The 21002-nt window shown below is 20.2% G+C and overlaps 6 protein-coding genes across 17 annotated transcripts; 4 read left to right on the top strand and 2 right to left on the bottom strand.

Moving 5' to 3' along the window:
- The first annotated feature begins 614 nt into the window (after window positions 1–614).
- On the top strand, window positions 615–2470 carry LOC100864566 (uncharacterized). Its single transcript, XM_031919172.2, has 5 exons — window positions 615–1125; window positions 1262–1386; window positions 1471–1809; window positions 1896–2163; window positions 2243–2470. The coding sequence occupies exons 1-5, from the start codon at window positions 1091–1093 to the stop codon at window positions 2319–2321; spliced, it is 846 nt and encodes a 281-aa protein (XP_031775032.1). The 5' UTR covers window positions 615–1090; the 3' UTR covers window positions 2322–2470.
- Window positions 2471–3016: 546 nt separating this feature from the next.
- LOC100864804 (exosome complex component MTR3) lies at window positions 3017–4802 on the top strand. 2 transcript variants are annotated; one of them, XM_086914983.1, is made up of 5 exons: window positions 3017–3203; window positions 3434–3647; window positions 3727–3980; window positions 4205–4351; window positions 4442–4802. In XM_086914983.1, exons 2-5 carry the CDS (start codon window positions 3500–3502, stop codon window positions 4712–4714), a joined length of 822 nt encoding a protein of 273 aa, XP_086771109.1. In that variant the 5' UTR covers window positions 3017–3203; window positions 3434–3499; the 3' UTR covers window positions 4715–4802. The 2 variants fall into 2 exon arrangements, with proteins under 2 accessions (XP_086771109.1, XP_086771110.1); XM_086914984.1 differs by lacking the exon at window positions 3017–3203 and adding an exon at window positions 3306–3369.
- On the bottom strand, window positions 3920–7358 carry Tbp (TATA binding protein). Of its 3 annotated transcripts, XR_015294369.1 has the most exons (7): window positions 6433–7358; window positions 6221–6351; window positions 5918–6161; window positions 5636–5834; window positions 5409–5533; window positions 5106–5203; window positions 4751–4987 (listed from the first exon to the last, which is right to left on the bottom strand). XR_015294369.1 is itself a non-coding variant. In XM_086914981.1 (6 exons), the coding sequence occupies exons 1-5, from the start codon at window positions 6739–6741 to the stop codon at window positions 5457–5459; spliced, it is 960 nt and encodes a 319-aa protein (XP_086771107.1). In that variant the 5' UTR covers window positions 6742–7358; the 3' UTR covers window positions 3920–4346; window positions 5409–5456. The 3 variants fall into 3 exon arrangements, 2 of the variants coding, with proteins under 2 accessions (XP_086771107.1, XP_086771108.1); XM_086914981.1 differs by lacking the exons at window positions 4751–4987; window positions 5106–5203 and adding an exon at window positions 3920–4346; XM_086914982.1 differs by lacking the exon at window positions 5106–5203.
- Window positions 7359–7963: 605 nt separating this feature from the next.
- LOC100870925 (cilia- and flagella-associated protein 44) lies at window positions 7964–17317 on the bottom strand. 6 transcript variants are annotated; one of them, XM_086914975.1, is made up of 26 exons: window positions 17200–17317; window positions 16851–17072; window positions 16616–16778; window positions 16359–16498; window positions 15966–16260; window positions 15729–15873; window positions 15441–15631; window positions 15132–15374; window positions 14884–15059; window positions 14669–14807; window positions 14335–14608; window positions 13986–14226; window positions 13651–13918; window positions 13415–13578; window positions 12409–12621; window positions 12226–12333; window positions 11796–11973; window positions 11539–11724; window positions 11274–11471; window positions 10649–11188; window positions 10402–10570; window positions 9996–10294; window positions 9727–9923; window positions 9444–9661; window positions 9223–9365; window positions 7964–8235 (listed from the first exon to the last, which is right to left on the bottom strand). In XM_086914975.1, the coding sequence occupies exons 2-26, from the start codon at window positions 17063–17065 to the stop codon at window positions 8068–8070; spliced, it is 5271 nt and encodes a 1756-aa protein (XP_086771101.1). In that variant the 5' UTR covers window positions 17066–17072; window positions 17200–17317; the 3' UTR covers window positions 7964–8067. The 6 variants fall into 6 exon arrangements, 5 of the variants coding, with proteins under 5 accessions (XP_086771101.1, XP_086771102.1, XP_086771105.1 ...); XM_086914976.1 differs by having other exon boundaries at window positions 17135–17283; XR_015294367.1 differs by lacking the exon at window positions 17200–17317 and having other exon boundaries at window positions 9731–9923; window positions 16851–17083.
- AP-2sigma (adaptor protein complex 2, sigma subunit) lies at window positions 17220–18185 on the top strand. Of its 2 annotated transcripts, none has more exons than XM_012492090.3 (4): window positions 17220–17361; window positions 17533–17682; window positions 17753–17926; window positions 18003–18185. In XM_012492090.3, exons 1-4 carry the CDS (start codon window positions 17359–17361, stop codon window positions 18102–18104), a joined length of 429 nt encoding a protein of 142 aa, XP_012347544.1. In that variant the 5' UTR covers window positions 17220–17358; the 3' UTR covers window positions 18105–18185. The 2 variants fall into 2 exon arrangements, with proteins under 2 accessions (XP_012347544.1, XP_086771106.1); XM_086914980.1 differs by having other exon boundaries at window positions 17226–17361; window positions 17456–17682.
- An 873-nt stretch (window positions 18186–19058) lies between these two features.
- On the top strand, window positions 19059–20952 carry LOC100864377 (heparin sulfate O-sulfotransferase). 3 transcript variants are annotated; one of them, XM_012492087.3, is made up of 7 exons: window positions 19059–19513; window positions 19632–19858; window positions 19925–20010; window positions 20079–20217; window positions 20290–20387; window positions 20470–20627; window positions 20717–20952. In XM_012492087.3, the coding sequence occupies exons 1-7, from the start codon at window positions 19402–19404 to the stop codon at window positions 20926–20928; spliced, it is 1032 nt and encodes a 343-aa protein (XP_012347541.1). In that variant the 5' UTR covers window positions 19059–19401; the 3' UTR covers window positions 20929–20952. The 3 variants fall into 3 exon arrangements, with proteins under 3 accessions (XP_012347541.1, XP_086771095.1, XP_086771094.1); XM_086914969.1 differs by having other exon boundaries at window positions 19069–19513; window positions 19595–19858; XM_086914968.1 differs by having other exon boundaries at window positions 19080–19513; window positions 19632–19762.
- The last annotated feature ends 50 nt before the right edge of the window (window positions 20953–21002 follow it).

The following is a 21002-nucleotide window of genomic DNA, read 5'->3' as shown; positions in this document are numbered from 1 at the left end:
AATCTAAACGTTTTACAAATTCCCTGAAGTTATTATCATTTACAATGTTAGAAAGTTAGAAATCAACTATCAAAATTTTCGTTGAACATTTTTTTGTTTTAAATTATTTTCATTATTCTAAAGATCTTTTAAAAAAAATTTATGTTATAGATATTATATTGGATTTTGACAATATTAATTCATTATTTGATTCATTTTTTTTCCTATATATGAATAAAATCTTTTAATATGATTTGCTAAATTATTTTGTCGCTAATTTTATATTATTTGCAATAAATATTATATTTTGGTTAGTTTTTGATTGGATTATATAATTTTTTTAAATATTTCCAAACAAAAAAGATTGTAAAATTTTTTTGTAAAAATATAGAATTATCTATATTCGATTTATTTAAATCGGCATCTTCACTTTTATGTCAAAACATATCTGATTTTTGCTTTTTTAATTTAAAATTTTCTGAGTTATCTTAGTTATCTAGTTATACAAAATTTATAATATGTATAAAATTAAAATATAATTTATTAATATGCGTTTATTATTATCTTTTATTTTTATATTTAAAATTTTTTTATTGTAAAAAAGAAAAAAAATAGAAAATATTTAAGAATATAATAATAATAAATCACAAATTAAGAAATGGAAAATCTAGAAATATTCAAAATACAAGTAACAAATTATTTAATTAATTAACAATGAAAAATTCATGTATAGATAAAGATAATTATAAATATATAAATATAATTTTTCTGCAGTAATAAAATTAACAGTATGAATGTATAAAACAAATTAAACTCATCACTTGTAATAATTGATATATTAAAATTGTAATATTATCTCTACTATCAATAGAGAAATTAAATTATCGATAGTACTATCGATATCTCTCCATTACTAACGTCAGAGAATAATTCGAATAGAAATTCAAACAGTTACAATTTCATAACCGTTGTATTTTTTAATGTTAGTATGTTTTAATTTGAAGATTCTTAATGTTTTATAAAAGATTATTAATATTGTCATGATTTTACATTATATTTTATTAGTTAAAAAAATTATAAATCAACTAAATAAAAATAATTGTGAATAAAAATGCAGAAAGATCATCCAGAGAAACCAAAATTAAGGTAAATTAGATAATTTAGACAAAATATTCAATATTTTTCACATAATGCAGTTTTTATATTTTTTATATTTTTATTTATATTTTATCTATATTTTTATTTATTTTTATTTTTATTTATATTTTTATCTATATTTTAGGGTACGTAATACTACACCAGAACCAATAAGAAGGAACATAGTAGAAAATAGCATAACAAATGTTCGTCCAAGTAGCTCTCATCATAGATCAACAATGATGCCATGTGATTTTGCTATACCACAGAGTAAAAATTTTATTTTAATTTGTTAATAAGTTTTGTTATTAAAATAAATTTGTGAGAATTAACAATATTAATTGTATGATTTAGATTTTGCAAAAAAAAAACTTGCTTTAGATCGTATGTCAATATTTTCTACACAATCATTACTCGATGTAACTAAAATGACAGTTCCAGAATGTGATGATACAGAAATGAAACTCCTTTATGATCAATATTTGCAAAACATGATGTTAGAAGTAATTTTAAAAAAAAAAGCAAAAGAAAAGACAGAATTATTTTTATGTCAATTAGCTACAATAACTAAGGAATATGAACATAATGAAGACAAATTATTTAAATTGAAAACTAGAGAAAGAGATATAATAAATTTGATAAAAATACAAAATGATATTGATTCACAAATTATAGATATGAATAATTGTACTAGTAAATATTATATAAAAATCATTTTTTAAATTTTCATATAACTAAATACATATTATAAGAAATAATTAAATTTATTTTAATTGTAGAAGAAGAAGATCTTCAAACATTAAAAGATATTATCATTAAGTTATATAATCTTTTGCAACCTTTGGATTTACTTCGCTGTAATGATATTATTCTTCCTGAAACACCTGAAGAATGGAAAGAAACAAGCAAAACTTTAAAGTTATGTTCAGAAAGTTTAAAATCTATTATAGATTTGATTGGAACAAAAAATGAAACATATCAAGATATTAATATGCATATTAAAGAGTTTGTAAATATTGTTAATAACATTGAAAATCATCAAGAAAGGTAATGGAATAAAATAAAATTAAAATTATTAATATTAAAATTATTACAATAATAATTAATAATATTATTATTTTTGCAGAGTGGAGAAGATGCTTTGTAGTTTACAAGCTCTTGTATTAAAAACTGCATGTTTATGCCTGATGCAATGTCATGATTAATAAACATTAATATAATATTATCATTCATCATTATCATCATTATTATAATAAATCATTCATGATATAATAAAAAATCATGTAACAATATATAGAATGTTAATACATTTATGAAATATATTTAAAGAATTGATTTTATATATCAAAACAAACATGAAAATTAGTTAAAATTTATTTATTAAATTATAAGTAATTTAAATTTAATTTAATTATAAGTAAATAAATTTAAAATTACATAAATAAACAAAGGAAAAGTACACAAATATAATAGAAATAGAATGATCTTATTCTCTCTATTCTGCTTTAACATTTTAATTGCTTATAATTTAATAAATAAGTTTTAATTGACATTTTTATAAATTAATTTTTGTGTTTATTTTGATTTTTAAAATCAAAGATGTTCTAAATATATTAATTATAATATTAATATACTGTAGTTTGTTTAAAACATTTAATATATTTAAAATTGAATTATTACTTTTTTTTTTATAACTTTTATACAATAAAATATCTTTATATCTCTCATATCTTTATAATAAAAATATTGTGTTATAGTCATACATTTAAAATAAAAATTATGTTTAAATAATTTATTATATTAAATTATATTATGTTAAAATAAAAATTTTATGATGAAAAACGACATTAAGAAAAAAGTTTAATAGCAAAATAAATATTATTTGAATTGAATTAATGATTATATATATATAATAACGATTAATAACTTATAATATATTAAAGATTTATCTTTTTAATATTTTTTTTAATTATGTGACACAGTAAAGATCTTAGAAAGAATAAGAATTTTCATAGCTATTAATTATATGATTTCCGATAATTAAAATAAATTAATAAACATATTAAACATAATAAATTTAAAAAAACGTAAGAAATTATAGATAATTAATCTTTTGATATATATTTGATATATATTAAATCATTTACGAAATGTGTAAAAATAAGGTTATGAAGTGTACTGCAATGCGCAATGTATCTTATATTTCCCTTATGCGCATAGCACAATACTTCATACAGAATCTTCTTAAGTCGTGTAATGTATAATAATTTATTACTACATATTGTAAATATTTTATAATTAATTGCATATTTTTAAGGTTAATTAAATTATTATATTAATTGAAAATTAAGAATATTTTAACAAAAAATATTCCATTTTTAAAATGCCTATTGATCAAAGACGAATTAATGGTCCAGATATCTCTATACCTTATTACATTTATTCTAATCTTAATAAAAAGAGTGACAAAGTAAAACATGATTTTAATATAAGAAATGATAAACGAGCTAATAGTGAAATGAGAAAAATATGTAAGATTAAATTTTTTTATCTTATAAATAAATATTATTAAACATTGTTAAAGCAATTATTTATGTTTTATTTTTACAGTTTTAAAAACAGGTATTGTTAGCCAGGCAAAAGGATCTGCCTATATCGAATTAGGAAATACAAAAGTAGTTTGTTCTGTCTTTGATCCTAGAGAATTATCAAATAGGAATGGTTATTGCACACAGGGAGAAATTTATTGCGAATTCAAATTTGCTCCATTTTCTTGTCAAAAAAGAAAAATTCATCAACAAGATGCAGAGGAAAAACAATATAGTTTAATTTTACAAAGAGCATTAGAACCAGCTGTATGTTTGGTAAATATATATATAATATAAATTTTTTTACATATATAATCATTATTAATATAAATATTAATTATTAATTATTTCAATAGAAATATATTTTTCAAAAATTAATTTAATTACAAAAATATTTCAAAGCAAATTCAATATATTATATAGTTTTATAATTTAATTAATTTCTATTATTTAATGATAATCATTCTTAATATTATGTATAAAAAGTTGTTATTTTTCAGCATGAATTTCCTAATTTTCAAGTAGATGTATATGCAATGGTCTTAGACAATGCTGGATCTTCATTAGCAGCTGCAATTATGGCTGCTAGTACTGCTTTAGCTAATGCAGGTGTTCCTATGTTTGGTTTGGTTACAGCTTCTACTATAGTAAGTGATTATTAAAAAAACTAAGAATATAAATATTTGATTTTTATTATTTGTTTTTTTAAATATTAATATATTTCAATAAATATATAGGGTATATATGATAATTATTACTTAATGGATCCTACTGATACAGAAGAGGTAATATGCAATACACAACCAGATAATCAAGATGATTTTAATCATGGAATAATTACACTAGCTAGTCTTGCACAGCATAATCAAGTATCTGAAGTATTTTTAATTGGAAGCATTGATACAAAATCTATTATACAAGCAACAGAAATTTTAATAACAGTTAACAAAGATATTTGTCCTGTACTTCAACAATGTTTAGTAAAAACTATTATGAAATTACATAATTAAATAAAATAATAAAATATTTCATTAAAACAAGTTCTTGTCACAATAAAATGTATATTTTTATAATAAAAATTTTTTAATATTTGTACAATTCTCATTTTGCATTTAATAGTTAATTCATATTACAATGTATCAAAATGTTATCTAATTTTTACAGAGTTAAAGCATTTTTAAGAATATAGATAATCTTACGAACATAAAAATGTTTCTCTTATTCTATAGATGGATTTCTTTCTTCTCTTTACAATTATTTGCATAATGAGGTATTAGTTATTTCTATTAATTGAAAAAATACAGATCATATTTTATGTATAAAATAAAATGAAATGTTATAAATTTTAACAATATGTACATTATATAAATTAATAGTTCAATTCTAAAGAATAATAACTACCTTTCAATCAAAGTACCATATCATCAAGAAAGTAAATTGTTTTCCAAGTAGTCTATATTTTTCACATTATTCTATAATAATAAATTTGGAAGCTTCTCCTTTTGAAAATTGTTTAATAAAATTTTAATTAAAAATTAAACATATTTTTTTTTTAGTAATTATTTTAACAAAAATATTTTTTAGTCTATTCATTTCATAGAATTTGTTTAATTCTTTTAAAAATTTTTTAGCACCATAGCAAAACATACATAATTTATTTTATTTCTTTATTGATTATAAGGCAATAATATCAAAATATCTTACCTTAGTTTTGTCCATTTAATACATAACTTTAACATGTAAAAAATAAAATCACTGCTTTTTAAAACTCTTCAAAATAGGGTAGATATTATCAAATGCTTCATAAATCTCTTGTCTAACTTTTGCTCCTACTCAAATAATAAAAATAATAATTTAAAAAATAAATCATAAATATATATAAAAAGAAGAATAACGCATATAAATATGTAACACATACAATAATTACTAACCTGTTAACACTACTTTTCCTGAAACAAATATAAGTAAAACGATTCTAGGTTTAACCATACGATATATTAATCCAGGGAAAAGTTCAGGTTCATATGAGGAGAATTGTCCATGTGTAAGTACTAAACCTTCTAATCTAATTGGAAATTTCACATCACAGCTGCCTACCATATTTTGTATTTTGAAATCAAGAAATTTTGCCTTCATGTAAAATAAATTAAATTTATAATTGATTAAAAATAATTGATTAAAAATAAATAAATGATTTAAAAATATTTACTAACTGGAAAACCAAGTTTCTGAATAATTCTGGCATATTTTCTTGCTGCCAATCGAGAATCCTCTTCACTCTTTGCTCCAGTACAAACCATTTTTCCACTACTAAATATTAATGCAGTGGTTCTTGGTTCTCTTATCCTCATAATAACTGCAGCAAATCTCTTTGGATTATATTCCGCATTTCTAGCATGAAGAGCTATTTTTTTTAAATCTAATTTGCAATTTAAATTAACTGTAGAAACAATATTCCTGTAAGATCAATGAAATGTATTAGATATTTTTCATCATGAAATAATTTTTTGACTTACTGAAGTTGAGGTAATATTCCTGGATCTGCAGAAGCCGGTGTCATAGGTGTCATAGGACCAGGTGTAGATGGTCCTATAGATGGAGGAGCTATATGATTAGTATTTTGCACTAATGGAGACATCATATTTTGCTATAAACAATATTATAGTTTTTTCAAATAATATAAAATATAATATTCAATAAATGTAAAAACTATTATATTTAGCCATACCGGTGTTTGTGGTTGCATAAGACTTTGTGGTGTTGCAAAAGTAGGTGTTGTTGCATAGGCATGCATATTTTTTTGCGGTGTTCCGATCATTAGCATACCACTTTGCATGTTTGGACTCATAGTATGTAATTGTTGTAATTGATACTGTTGTTGTGATTGCTGCTGTTGTTGTGATTGTTGCTGTTGCTGCTGCTGTTGTTGCTGTTGTTGTAATGCATTAGGTAAAATTTGCTGATCCTCTTCTGGTTGATGTAAAGGTGTACCTATACTTGGAATGCTAAATCCAGGACTAGGTAACATTTGATCCATTTTTTTTTTATTTAAAAAGCACTTTAAATTTCTATTTCTATAATTTTTGAAAGAATAAATAAATACACTTTTTATACAGAAATAAATTTATATTTCTGCTATATCTTCCTTTTTATCTTTATTTTCTATTCATTATTCTATTCTTGTTTGTTTACTCCTTAGTTTAAAAATTACCATAGACTTTTTAAACGTTAAGCTAGATTTGACATTTCCTTATATCATTAATAATACGTTAATTAGAATCGCTTAAAAAGAATACACACAAGTTATTAACATTTCATTTTAACATTTACTTTCTTTAAAATTATTTATTATTTTCTAAATATAATAAATTCAACAATTAAATAAAAAAATTAAATTTTAATTTAAAATACTTAAATTTTAAGTATTTTTTTTATATATCTTCATAAATTTTGATACATAAAATTCGAAAATGACAATTTTAGTTATAGAAATTCAGTGACTAAAAGTTATTTACATGCAAATTTTTGCATTTTTAGGGATTTTTGGAAACTATATGACTATGTTGAATTTTTACTTAATCTGATTGGATGATAGAAAAAAGAACACACATCAAATCTAAATTATCTTTCGATTAAAGAATTTCATGATTCTATGTTAGTTCTTTATACAATTTAATTGGACGATAAAAGCCGCGCTAAATTCAAATTATTTTTTAGATAAAAAAAATTATATAATTTATAATATATTTATAATTTATAATTTTTCATTGAATATATAATATAAATAATTATACTTATAATATTAATAATATTAATTGCATTATATAAAATTATATAAAAATATTTTATTGAAAGATAATTCAAATTTGGTCCATTTTTATTTTTTAAGTAACTTAATTAAGAATTTAATATGGCGTTATATTATTACTAAAATTTCTAAAAATTATATATACAACTTTTAAATCATTAATTCCAATAATTAAGATCATCATTTTCAAAATTTATAAAAACATATAAAAAGAATTTAAAAATTTAAATTAAAATAAATTTATAAATTTATAAATTAATCGATGAAAATAAGAATATTTTATAATAATAAATCTAAAAAATCTGAAAAAATTATAAACGTAAATTACAAACATATTTTTTATATTTTAATAATTTACATTAAGTAAGTATAAAATATATATATATATCAAATATTATTATTATTATTATTTCTTATTATAAATATTAAGAATAAGTTTTGTTAAAAAAAATTTTTAATTTCATTTAATCAAGAACTTTATTTCTAAGTATTAAAAAAACTTTTAAATTATACAATTATATTATACAATTAATAATTTTATTTAAAATTAATTTTTTATGATATATTTTGATTCAAACAATTTGAAAATAATTTTCTTGATCCAACTTTAAGATTTTCTATATCATTTTGTAGAATGTGTTTTTGTTGTATTTGATTGTGAAGAATATTTTCAAGTGTAATTAAATCAGTCTTATGTTCAAGTTCTATTTCTAACATATCCTTCTATAAAGAAAAATATTAATTATTTAACTAATATAATTTTTAATTGATTAAGAATTAATAATGTTAGAACTTCATTATGAAAAACTAAAAATTTGTTTATTTTTGTATTTCTTCATAGTATTTGATAAATAGAATTCAAAAACAGTTTTTGAATTCAAGCAATCATTATAAGTATTTAAAAATATTAATAGTTAATAGATATATTATTAATAATTATTTTTTAAATAAATTATATTGATAAACAAATCAATATTTAAGATCATAAATTTTCTAAAAATAATAAGATCAAAAATAATTCTAAAAATTAATTCTATTTTGTCAAAATTATTTGTTTGCAATTACTATCGGATAAATTGTAAATAAAGTTAATATAATTTTAAAATTATATGGCAAGCTCTTTTAAACATAAATAATTTTTAATATTAGTAAATAAAAAAAATTTTTCCAAATTTTGGTTTTTCAAGATAAAGTTTTACTAGATGGATGAATTTAATATAATTATATTAATTATTCTCATTATTAATGTATTGATAAATTTTTTATTATAAATGTTAAAATCTTGAAGAATCTTTAAGATAATGAAATTTGATTTATTTTGTATATTTTTTTTGTAAATAAATTTTCAAAATTATCTTTAATTTTTTTCTATATTACTCTATGGTTTTTCTTTTATTAAAAAAAAAATGTTTTTAAATTTATTAAATTAATTCATCTTGTTAATTAATAAATGAAAATGTTATAGAATTATATATGAAAAAATTGAAAGTGAATTTAAAAATTTAAAAAAAATATACAAATATATGATATTATTTTAAACATTTCTGAAATTATTTATAGTAAGTAATTTATTATTTATTATTATATTAAAAATATTTTATTATATTATATATTAGTAAAAAAATTTTGATTAATTAATAATAAAAATAAATAATAATCATATTAAATAGTCCACACTATATGTGAATAAGCAGATTTAAAATATTTTACTTCTGAAATTAAAGTTTGCTTCAAAATTTTTTTAAGTTTAAAGTTTTCTTTTTCTAATATTGTCAAAAAACTTAATTTTTCAGTATTATATTGAATTAAATTTTCCAAGGTAATTAAACTTTCCTTATATTTCCATTTTGTATCTGAAAGATTATAATAATAGAAATGTATATGTTTTCATTAAAATAATTTTATAAAATAATAAACATTATAAAATTTACTTTCTATATCTTTAGTAAAATTCTTCATAATTTTGCGTACATCAATTTTAGTATCATAAATTAATCTCTGTAAAATAATTTCATAAAGTTCAATCAAAGATACTTTGCAACCAAATTTTTGTATCATCTTTTCTTTGATTTCTTCTTTTAATTTTTTGTTTTGAGCTTTCATATATTTTAGGTCCAATTTTATTCGTTTTAAATGTATTTCATTTTTTCTGTAATAAATTATAAATTTTCTTTTACATATTTTTCTATTTTATTTTATTTCTTTTTATTATACTTGCGTGTTTCTTCTAAGTTGTATGTTTCTTCTTGCAACTCTCCTACTCTAGCATATAAATTTGATAATTTTTTTTTATTAAAAACTATACAATCTTCAATGTTTGCAATAGATCCAGAATCTAATATATGCTGTAATTGATGAAGTTTCAATATAACTGTTACATTAATTTCATTTAATTTTTTTTGTTTATCCAACTGTAAAAAATAAAATTCATATTTTATAAATTATATATAATAGGATATTTTTGGAAATATGTTTGAAAATACCATAAATTTTTCTAATTCTTCCTGATGACTTTTTAAAATATTTTCAACGATTTTTAAATATTTTGAATCAGTATCCAATTCTTTTTGCAAAAGTTCTATTTCTCTTTGTTCTTCTCTAATTTGAAATTCATATGCATATCGTTTTTCTCTCATGGCAAATGCCATTTCATATAATTGTATATCACATCCTACTGGACATATATTTTCATCAAATGGAACATATTCAGCTTCAGAATCTATTGTGTCATCTGTTTCTTCATCAGTAGTTTCTGTTGATTCTGTAACTGAATCTAAAGAAGCTAAAAATTATAATTTTAATATAATTAACTATTCTTTAATAATTTGAAATTATATTCTTAAATTTAATTAAAAATATATTCATAATGAAAATAAGAGAATTTAATACCATTTGCTTTTTTTATTGTATATTTTTTTTTAAATATTTTTTGAAGAAAGTTATGAAATTTACTATCAATTGTAGTTTTTGCGAATTCAGTAGCAATATCTTTAATTTTTGTATACAATTTTCGAATTTCTTCTTCTCGTGTAGTAATATTAATATTTGTACCTTGCATCTATTATATATTAATATAATATTGTTAATAAATAAAAATATGATTAAAAATTAATTCTTTTATTAGAAGAATAATAACCTTTAACACCAGTGTAGTATGTTCATTTGATTTCTGAGTAACTTTTTCTTCAAGTATATGTTCCATTGTTTCAGATTCTCTCAAAATAATAAATTCTTCATATAAAGTTAACAAATTTAGATTCATATATATACTTTGATATATAACATCTAATCTATATTTTTCTAATTCATCTAATTCAATTTCCAATTGTTTATATTCAGTATTGATATGTTGTAAAATACAATCTTGTTCATATATTTTTCGCCACATTCGAGAACGTTTCATTTCACGTTCCCAACTAGTTTGAATAGAGTCATTTATGTTAAGATTTTTAATTAAATCACCTGCTATAGATGACTGATCCTTTATTTTTATTGTTGAAGAAGAAATAAGAGAATGAAGAAGGTCTTGTTCTTCATTAATTTGAATACTTTTGTCATCACAATATAATACTTCATATTCTAAATCAGAATAATCTATTAATTGATCTACAATCAATGATTGTTTTTCGCGTTTTATTTGTTGCATCTTTTCTGACATAGATATATATTTTTCAAGCTGTAATGATTATTATAAAGTAATAAAAAATAATCCTATATAATTTTAATTATGCACTTAATTATTAATTATAAATATAACTAACTTCAAGATTATGTTCAGGAAATTCAATATCAAGATTCACTTTTGGTGGATATGGTAAAGGTTTTACATTTTTCAATGGAATTTCTATATGAATTTTTTTAAGAGTTTGTATTAGTTTACCAAACTCTTCTTGTATTCTTTGTTTTTTTAATGCAATTGCTTTCAACTTCATATTGAAATTCTCTCGCAAATTATGAAGCTATAAGAAAAATAATTATTTTTAAAATTATCTTTATATTTAATACTGAATTTTCTAGCATTTGTACCTTATTTCTGCAATCCATAAGTTGTTTAAATTTTATAGCTGCAGTTTCTCTTTTTCTTGTTAAACTAAAATCTACATCTACTTTTAAATTATATTCACCAATGGTTTGTCTTGCCTTTTCAAGAAAAATTGTATCTTTCAAACGACCTTTAATCAAATTTGGTTTTTTTCTATATAATTTTTGCCACTGTATATATAATATACTTTTAAAAAAATAATAAATATTATAATGTAATTTTTTTATTTCAATTTACTTACTTCTTTTTGTCGTTCCATTAATCTAATCTTTTTCTCCTTGTATTTTGAAAACATTTGATTAATTTGTAATCCTAATCCTGATGTTAAATCACTAAAATCTTCACCTAAGAGTCCTATATATTTTATTTCTCTTTCTTCTACCTCACGTTTTTCTTCCTCAATGTGTTCTTTTATTATTCTGTAATTTAAAGATATACATATAAAAAAAAAATGTTGTTACAAAAAATCATTACTAAAAATTATTCAATTAAAAATAGATCTTATAAATATAATTATTAATATTATTAATAGTGAAAAACATACAAAATTGTTTTTTCCTGTAATATATTATTATCCAATTTTTGCAGCAATTCCATTTCTTAGAAGATAATTAAAAATTAAGAAATATAGTATAAATTTAATAACAGAATATAATAAAATACAGATATACCTGCCTGTTTTCTGTCGTTCTTCTTGCTTCATCAATTTCATACATTTTAAAATGCCATCAGTATCTAATTTTAATTCTCTTACAGAATACACTGCTTTATTTTCATTCCTAATTTTATAATTTTAATTGGCATAATTTTTTAAGAATTGTTGATAAACAATTTAAAAAAAGAAAAATACTTACAATATTCCATAAACTGCAAAAGGTAAACAAGTGATAGGCATAATAAAATGATTCATAAGTTTTTCTAATTGTAATTTATTTTTTTCTACTTCAAATTCTAATTTTTGTTGTGTTAAGATTATCTGTGTTTTCAATTGCTGTTCTAAATCTTCTACTATTCTTGGATCCAAATCAAATTGTAATATTTGCTGCGATTTTAGAAGAGATTTATTTCTAAATTAAAAAAAAAAAACAATCATAGAGTTTAATCGTAATAATAATGATAATAATGAATAATTATAACATTAGTAAGTGAAAGAACAAGAAAATTAACAAATGCATTTATACTAAACAAGAAACAAATAAAAAACTTGAGAAATTATGTTTATAATAAAATTACAACGCTACATCAAGCAATAGTTAAAACATATAAATAATCAGTAATGATAAAACAAAAAAAGAAAATAATGGGCAAAGAAACATTATATACTAAATATTATTTAATATATTATATTATGTTATCTATATAATATTTATATAATATAATCCAATATAGTTATTAATCAATTCTTATATAGAAAGAATTAATATATTCATAATATTCATAATCATTTTTGGAGAGTTAATTTTAGAAAGCAAAACAAATATAAAAGTTGATATAAAAATGTCGATTAAGGTTTACTTATTACTTATTTATGTAAATTATAAGTAATTTACATTAGATATAATGTAATTAGAAATGAAATATCTCTATTATCATGAACTATCATATGTTGTTTTATTTTAACTCTTTTTATTCCAGTAAATATCACAATATATAATACAAAAATCATTCTTATACAAAAATTATGCAACATATTAAAAATGTACTATATAATTAAAAAATGTCACAAAAACTAGTTTATATTTCATATCCAATAAATGCAGGAACTGAAGGAATCAAAAATATGATAATAATAACAATAAGATAAATAAAAAAAATAATATTCATTGATTTTATATTTAAAAAATGAAGAAAAATATATACCTTGTAGTAATTTTAGTGAATTCTTCTGCTAAATTACGTACAATTTCAAGAATATGTTTCTTTTTTTCCTCTGCAACAGAAATAATTCTATTTTGTTCTATTCGAGTAATTACTTCTTCTAAAGTTGGATGATCAACATCTTCAATATCTTCAACAATTTTAGGCTGTATGTAATTATAAATATTATATCAAATTCAATTTTATTAAAATATTAATTAAGAAATCATGTAACATACTACAAAAAGAAAATACTCTAATTTTGGAATATCATATTTTTCATCTGGTATATCATTGATTGAGAATGAAAATATATTTCCATCATGGCCACATGTTAGCAACATTTCTTTATTATAACTTAATAAAATTTTGGATATATGTCCATTATAATGATCATGTGTTTGTAAAATCCAACAGTCTGAAAAATTTAATGGATCTTCTTCCTTTATCTTAATTACATAAACTTGTCCATATTGTGTTCCCAAATATAGATATTTCTTGTTTTTTCTAAAAAAAATATAAATTATTATTTTTATGCATTTTGTTTTTCAAAAATACTTTCAAATATTCTTACTGAAAAAGAAAATTATGCATTTCTATATCTTTTGCATATTCAATTATTCTAGGTCTAATTAGTTTAATATTTTTTGGTTTTGCTAATAATGGACGTGGATATTCATAAATATATCCTGCATCAAAACCAGCCATAAATAACCATATATTTCCATTTATACCATATTGTGCTATTAAAACTTTATTTGGAATTTCTGGAATATAAATTTCTGGAAGAATCATTTCTTTTTCATCAATTTCCACTAAAAAAAATGAAATACATAAAAATTACTGTAGCATAATTATACAAAAATTGTTATACTCAATTTAAATTGAATTATTAATATATATAGTTAAAAATAAGTATTTACTAAGAAATGTTTCTTCATCAATTACAATATGAGGACTTTCAGCAATTAATTCTTCTAATTTTTTTTTTCTTTCTTTTAATCTTTCTTCCCTTTCTTCTTCATATTTTTTTTTTATAGCTTCTCTTTCTATCATAGATTTTACTGATTCAAATTTAAATGATACTGGTTTACATTTAATTAACTCATAAGAAGTTGTTGTATATGATTGAGGTGTTATAGGTAATTTTACTTCCACACAATCTCCTTTCAAACATCCAATTAACAAAGTAGCTTCCTATTTATATTAATTAAAATTATTATCTATATTTTTTTTTGTTTAAATAATTGTACTTACTTCATAAGGATTCCATGCCATACAAGTAACAGAGGATGGAAGTTTCACATAGCCAATAGGTACAATTGTAGGATAATTATTAGGAGTATGAATATTAAATACAAAAATAGTAGCATCATCACTACCTGTTACTAATAAACTAAAAATAAGTGATACATATTAATAATAATAAAATTACACAGTATATATAAAATATATATGTATATATAACATACCTACTAGATGTATTTAAAGACATTACAGTAATTGGCATTGAATGTGGTCTTAAAACTTGAATTAATTTTACATGATTTTTCTCATTTTTGTTTTTAATCTTTGTAGTTTCTAATGTAATCATTCTAATAATACCGTTTTCAAAAGCACATATAAGTGTTGAGCCTGTTTTTTCAATCTAATAAAAGTTTTAATGAAATAATACTATTTAAATTATTCAAAGAAAATAAAAAGAAAAAGAAATATTTACATTACATGGAAGCCAAATAATCTGGCTACCAGTATTATGAAATTTGTAAATTAAATTTAATGTTTTTTCTATATAATTATAAATATGCAAATTGCCATTTTTATCAAGTGTTGCTACAAAAGGTCCCCAATCTGCTATATCCATATCAACAACAGGACCAGCATGACATATAAAAATTTTCTTTTGTATAGTTTTTTTTTTAAGAGTACAAAGATCAAGTAACCATAAACCTCCATTTCCATCCTGTTTAATATTTTTTTCAATATTTATATTATGTTTTATATATGTGTGTGATTACACTATACTTACTTGAGCATACCAAATTGTTTTGTCAGGATTATCTGGCTCCTGTTTTTGTATACTTATAAGCATTGCATTTTCTTCATTTTCTGTAATTTCAAATTCATAAATTGGTTGAATTTCAAGAAATTGTTCATCATCAGCAAGATCAGCATGATCTATGGTTTCATAAAACCAAAATCGTATCCATCCATCAGATCCTAAATTAAAAATTATATTATTATTTATATTTTTTCTCTTCTTTTTTATAATAATTGCACATTAATTGTATGAATTTTAATTATAAATTATTATTACCAACTGATATCAATTCTTGATTAATAAATTCAAATTGACTGATAAAACCAGTATGTGCCGTTTCTTTATTTTTTCTACATGCTTCAAGTTTAATTAAACTTTCATCCCATAAAAGGATATTACCCCATTCACATCCAGAAATCACCTAAAAAATTTATTTAAAAATGTGTAGTTATAAATTTTTATCATATTGTAAATTATATTTTTTTTTATGCAATTAATTTAATGTTTTCTTACAGTTTCATTTGGCATGGGATAAATTGCTATAATATCAGAAATTTCTGTACTTCCAAATTTACCAATTTCACCTTTAAGTTTTAATCCAGTAAAAGTTTTAGACATTTTCCAAAATTTAATATGTCCTATACCACTTGATGTTAATTGACCAGGAATGAATTTAGAAAAAGTAACATTATATATATTTTGAACATACGATTTACATTGCAAAACAATTTTTGATTCTTTCCAATTCCAAAGGGAAATGAAATAATCAGGTTCACCACCTTGTGATGCCAATAATAAACCATCTGGACTATAAAAAATATTATTTCATATCATATCTTAATTATATATTAATTATATAATATTAATTATATATATATATATTTAAAATTATTATTAAATATAAACCTATATGATAAATGAAGATAACGTTTAGTTGTTCCTCCTTTTAAAACAATTATAGTTGTCATATGAGGCCAATCAAGAATATTTATCACAGGATTTTTACCATTTGCTCCAACAGCAATATGTTCAAAAATAGGGTTTTTCTATAAAAAAAAAATATATTTTTTAAATAATTTTATAAAAAAACTTTTTAAATTTATAAATAAAATTTTTAAATTTATAATATTCTTCTTAATATTAATTGAAAATATAATATTTACTGAAATGTGTCCAATACCAGTTCCTATAGAACCTAATTTAAACCAAATTTTATTTTCTTCTACATTAAAAAATTGAATTAAATTGCCAGTAGCAAAAGCAATAGTATTTGGATCAACTACACAGAGATTGAAATATTTTCGACAATCATATCCATATGAATAACTAATATACATATTAAGAAATATAATATATAAAATAATAAAGATATAAAATGCAAAAGAAAAATAAGGATACAAAAATTCTAAAATATTTTCAATTATAGTTCCATCTTGAGGTTTCCAAGCTATAAATGAATGCTTTTCATCTGTCACATCAAATATTTCTTCTGCATTTATATCTTGTTCTTCTTGTTCTTCTTCTCCTTCTTCTTTTTCTTCTTCTTTTTCTTTCAAGTCTTCATCATTTTCTTTCAAAGTTTCATCATTTTCAAATTTGCCACCGTTAGCCATTTTGTTTCTGCGGTCAATATACGATAATGATTATTAAAGAATAAGCATCTATTTTTTCAAAAATTTTACATTTTATTTTCATAAAAATTTTTTTTCTCTCTGAACTTTTACAATTATGGAAATATCCAAATTACTTTATTAAATTTTTAGATATTAAAATGATTTAATTCACAATTTTTATAAGTCAGGGGCGGTAACAAATGTCATTCGACTTCTTTGTGTATTCTTTGTTGATCGTCGGTTGTTAAGTACATCAATTGTAGTATTATTTAACATATAAAGTCAAATTAATCATGGCAAGTAATTATTAAATACATTTTCAATGTAGTATTTTCAATGTATTTGTTTTCGTTACCATAGTTAAAATTATAATTTTTTTTTTCCTTATAGTAGTAAAAATTATATTTTTACGAAATTATTTATCAATTAAACAAAATAAATTCTAAAAATAACGAAATAATGTACAGATCCGTTTCATCCTCATTCAAAATAGAGCTGGAAAAACAAGATTAGCAAAATGGTATATGAATTTTGATGACGATGAAAAACAAAAATTAATAGAAGAAGTCCACGCAGTAGTAACTGTACGAGATGCTAAGCATACAAACTTTGTAGAGGTAAATTTTATATATAATTTATTATTATATTATTTAATACTTGTTAAATGTTAAATTGGTTATATTTTAGTTTCGTAATTTCAAGATTGTATATAGAAGATATGCTGGTTTATATTTTTGCATTTGTGTTGATGTCAATGATAATAATCTCTGCTATCTAGAAGCAATACATAATTTTGTTGAAGTATTAAATGAATATTTCCATAATGTGTGTGAATTGGATCTTGTTTTTAATTTTTATAAGGTAATATATAATATAAATATATATTATAACATAATTCCATAATTCCATAATTCTCTTTAATAAAAACTTTTTATAGGTATATACAGTTGTAGATGAAATGTTTTTAGCAGGAGAAATAAGGGAAACTAGTCAAACGAAAGTGCTGAAACAGCTTTTGATGTTAAATTCATTAGAATAAAATTATTTAATGTTATTTAATTTTATTAATAAAATATATAATAAAAATGTAAGAAAAATAAAATATATTATGAACAAAAAATTTTACTTTTAATTAATTTTCATTAAGTTTTGTATATAATAATTTTATATTAGTAAAAATTAACAAAAATTAGATATTTATAAATAACATAATGTTAATATAATTTATGTAAGTTAAATTGCTAAAATCTTATACAAACAATTTATAAATATATATTGATAAATTTTATTATATGATACATTTTGTTTAATTATATTTACTAATTATATTATTTTCTCTTTTGAAATAAATTAAAAAATAATAATTACATAATTTTAAATTTTGTTATATATAATATCATTATTCTAAATAAATTTTTGAAATATACATAAATATATAATATAATTATATAATTATAATTATAATATAATATAAAAATAAATCTATAAAATCTATAAATATATAATTTAATGTATAAAATAATAAATAATATATAATTTATAGATTTATATACAAAGTAAAAAAATTGAATTTTATATATATATAAATTTCATAATATTTAATTATAAATAAATAAAAAAAATTAAATTTGAAATTATGTCCATATATAATTATATAAAATAAAAAAAAATAAAGTAAATTTAAGAAGTTGAAGCATATATCCAATGTAATTGTATTTTATATATTTTATTTGTTTATTTATATAAATATTATATAAATATATAATATTATATTTATTAATATAATATTTTATTAAATAATTGTAATGATTTAACATAATTACAATAATAATTATAAAAGTATGATATGAAAAATTTATTAATACAAATTAATAATAAATGATTATTTCTTATTCTTATTATTAATATTAGTTTGCAATCATTAAATTTTGAATATTTTGTTATATTTTGAAAAATATTTGTTGAGAATTAATTCGAGTGTAATCGAAATGTTAAATACGATTAATCGATAATTTAAGTTATCGAATCATATATCGAAAGCAAATTTCATTGATATGGATAAAAGAGTTTTATGAAGATAAAATATATATATATTTATATATGTATATATATATTTGCATATATTTAATAAAATATTCAGAAATTAAAAAGGACTATATTTCTAAAATGCATAATACATTTTTATAGTATTAAATAAAAAAGATGAAGTGTTTAGAATAAATTACTTGCTAAATCTTTGAACGAAATTTATAAATATTTACAAATTAATATTAGAATTAGTGTGAAATTCATGAAGTGTGTCTTTTATGTAGTTATTAAAATTTGATAAAGAAAATATGATACACAGAAGTTTTCTACTACAATGGATTTTGGTAGTGATATTTACAATCACTATCATTTATTTAAAAATGAAATTAAATTTCCTGGAGGATCACTACAAATTATTGCGTAGGCGTTATAATAGACAATTAATTCTATTAATTTATAACAGCAAAAGTTTCATCCTTTTAATATCTCGTTCTGTTAAAGGTGATGGAATAACATAGGTATCCTATCGTACTTCCAGACAATGCCATCACGCAAGAACAAAACAATATTCAAACTGGGATAGAAGCTAGTGAGCATTCTTACAAATCACCTTTTGATGATCTCATCATTATCTACAACAGGGTACCAAAGACAGCATCAACCAGCTTTGTAGGTTTGGTCTACGATTTGTGCAAACACAACAAATATCATGTTTTACATATTAATGTTTCTAATAATATGCATACTCTTACACTTGCTAATCAGGTAATATTAATTTTTATTTTATTTTTATTTCTTAATTTATATTTAATATATTTTAAAAAATTATAGATTCAATTTGCAAATAATATAACTGTTTGGAATACAAAAAAACCAGCATTTTATCATGGCCATGTTGCATTTTTGAATTTTGAAAAGTAAGTGAATAAGATATTCATTATAAAAATTATTTATTTTGTTTCTTAAAATTATATCTATGCTTTAGATTTGGTATAAAACAAACACCTTTGTATATAAATCTCTTGCGTAAACCTCTAGATAGATTTGTTTCGTATTACTACTTTTTAAGATATGGAGATAATTTTAGACCACATTTAATTAGAAAAAAGCATGGAGATACTAAGGTTTGTAACAATTATAATTTACAATTTATTTATTTATTACATTATAATGCTTATTAATGTATATTTTTTTAGACTTTTGATGAGTGTATTGATGCAGGCCAACCAGATTGTGATCCTGATAATATGTGGTTACAAATACCATTTCTATGTGGTCATGATCCTGCTTGTTGGTAAGATTTAATACATCATTTTAATTATTAATATAATTTAATATAATTAAATAATTTATAATAAACAAATATTATTTAATAGGGAAATTGGAAATAGTTGGGCATTAGAAGAAGCAAAGAGAAATTTACAAAAACATTATCTTCTTGTAGGAGTAACAGAAGAATTAACAGAATTTGTAGAAATTTTGCAAATTGTGCTTCCACGTTTCTTTAAAGGAGCTTATAATTCTTTTTTGCATAGTAAGAAAAGATAAAAATTGAAATTAAAGAAAAAAATTAAATTGATTTTTTAATAATTAATAATAAATTAATAATTTATTAAATTTTAGATAATAAATCACATTTACGTCAAACGACTCAAAAAATTAATCCGCGACCTGAAACGGTAGACAAAATTCAAAAATCTGTTGTTTGGAAGATGGAAAATGAATTATATAATTTTGCTCTAATGCATTTTCATGCTGTAAAAAAACGATTTATAAATGCATCTCCTCAAGATATAAATCAACGATTTATGTATGAAAAAATACGTCCAAAATAAAGAAAAATATAATTTCTTATAAAATTAAAACCTTATTATTTATATATTTGTAACATTAAAAATTATAACTGATA

The sequence above is a fragment of the Apis florea genome, unplaced genomic scaffold (assembly GCF_048593485.1).
Source record: "Apis florea isolate Af1SG1 unplaced genomic scaffold, ASM4859348v1 contig_3758_pilon, whole genome shotgun sequence".
In the NCBI taxonomy this organism is placed as follows: domain Eukaryota; kingdom Metazoa; phylum Arthropoda; class Insecta; order Hymenoptera; family Apidae; genus Apis; species Apis florea.
Note: the sequence above shows the minus strand (reverse complement) of the source record. Positions and strands in the feature narration are given on the sequence as shown.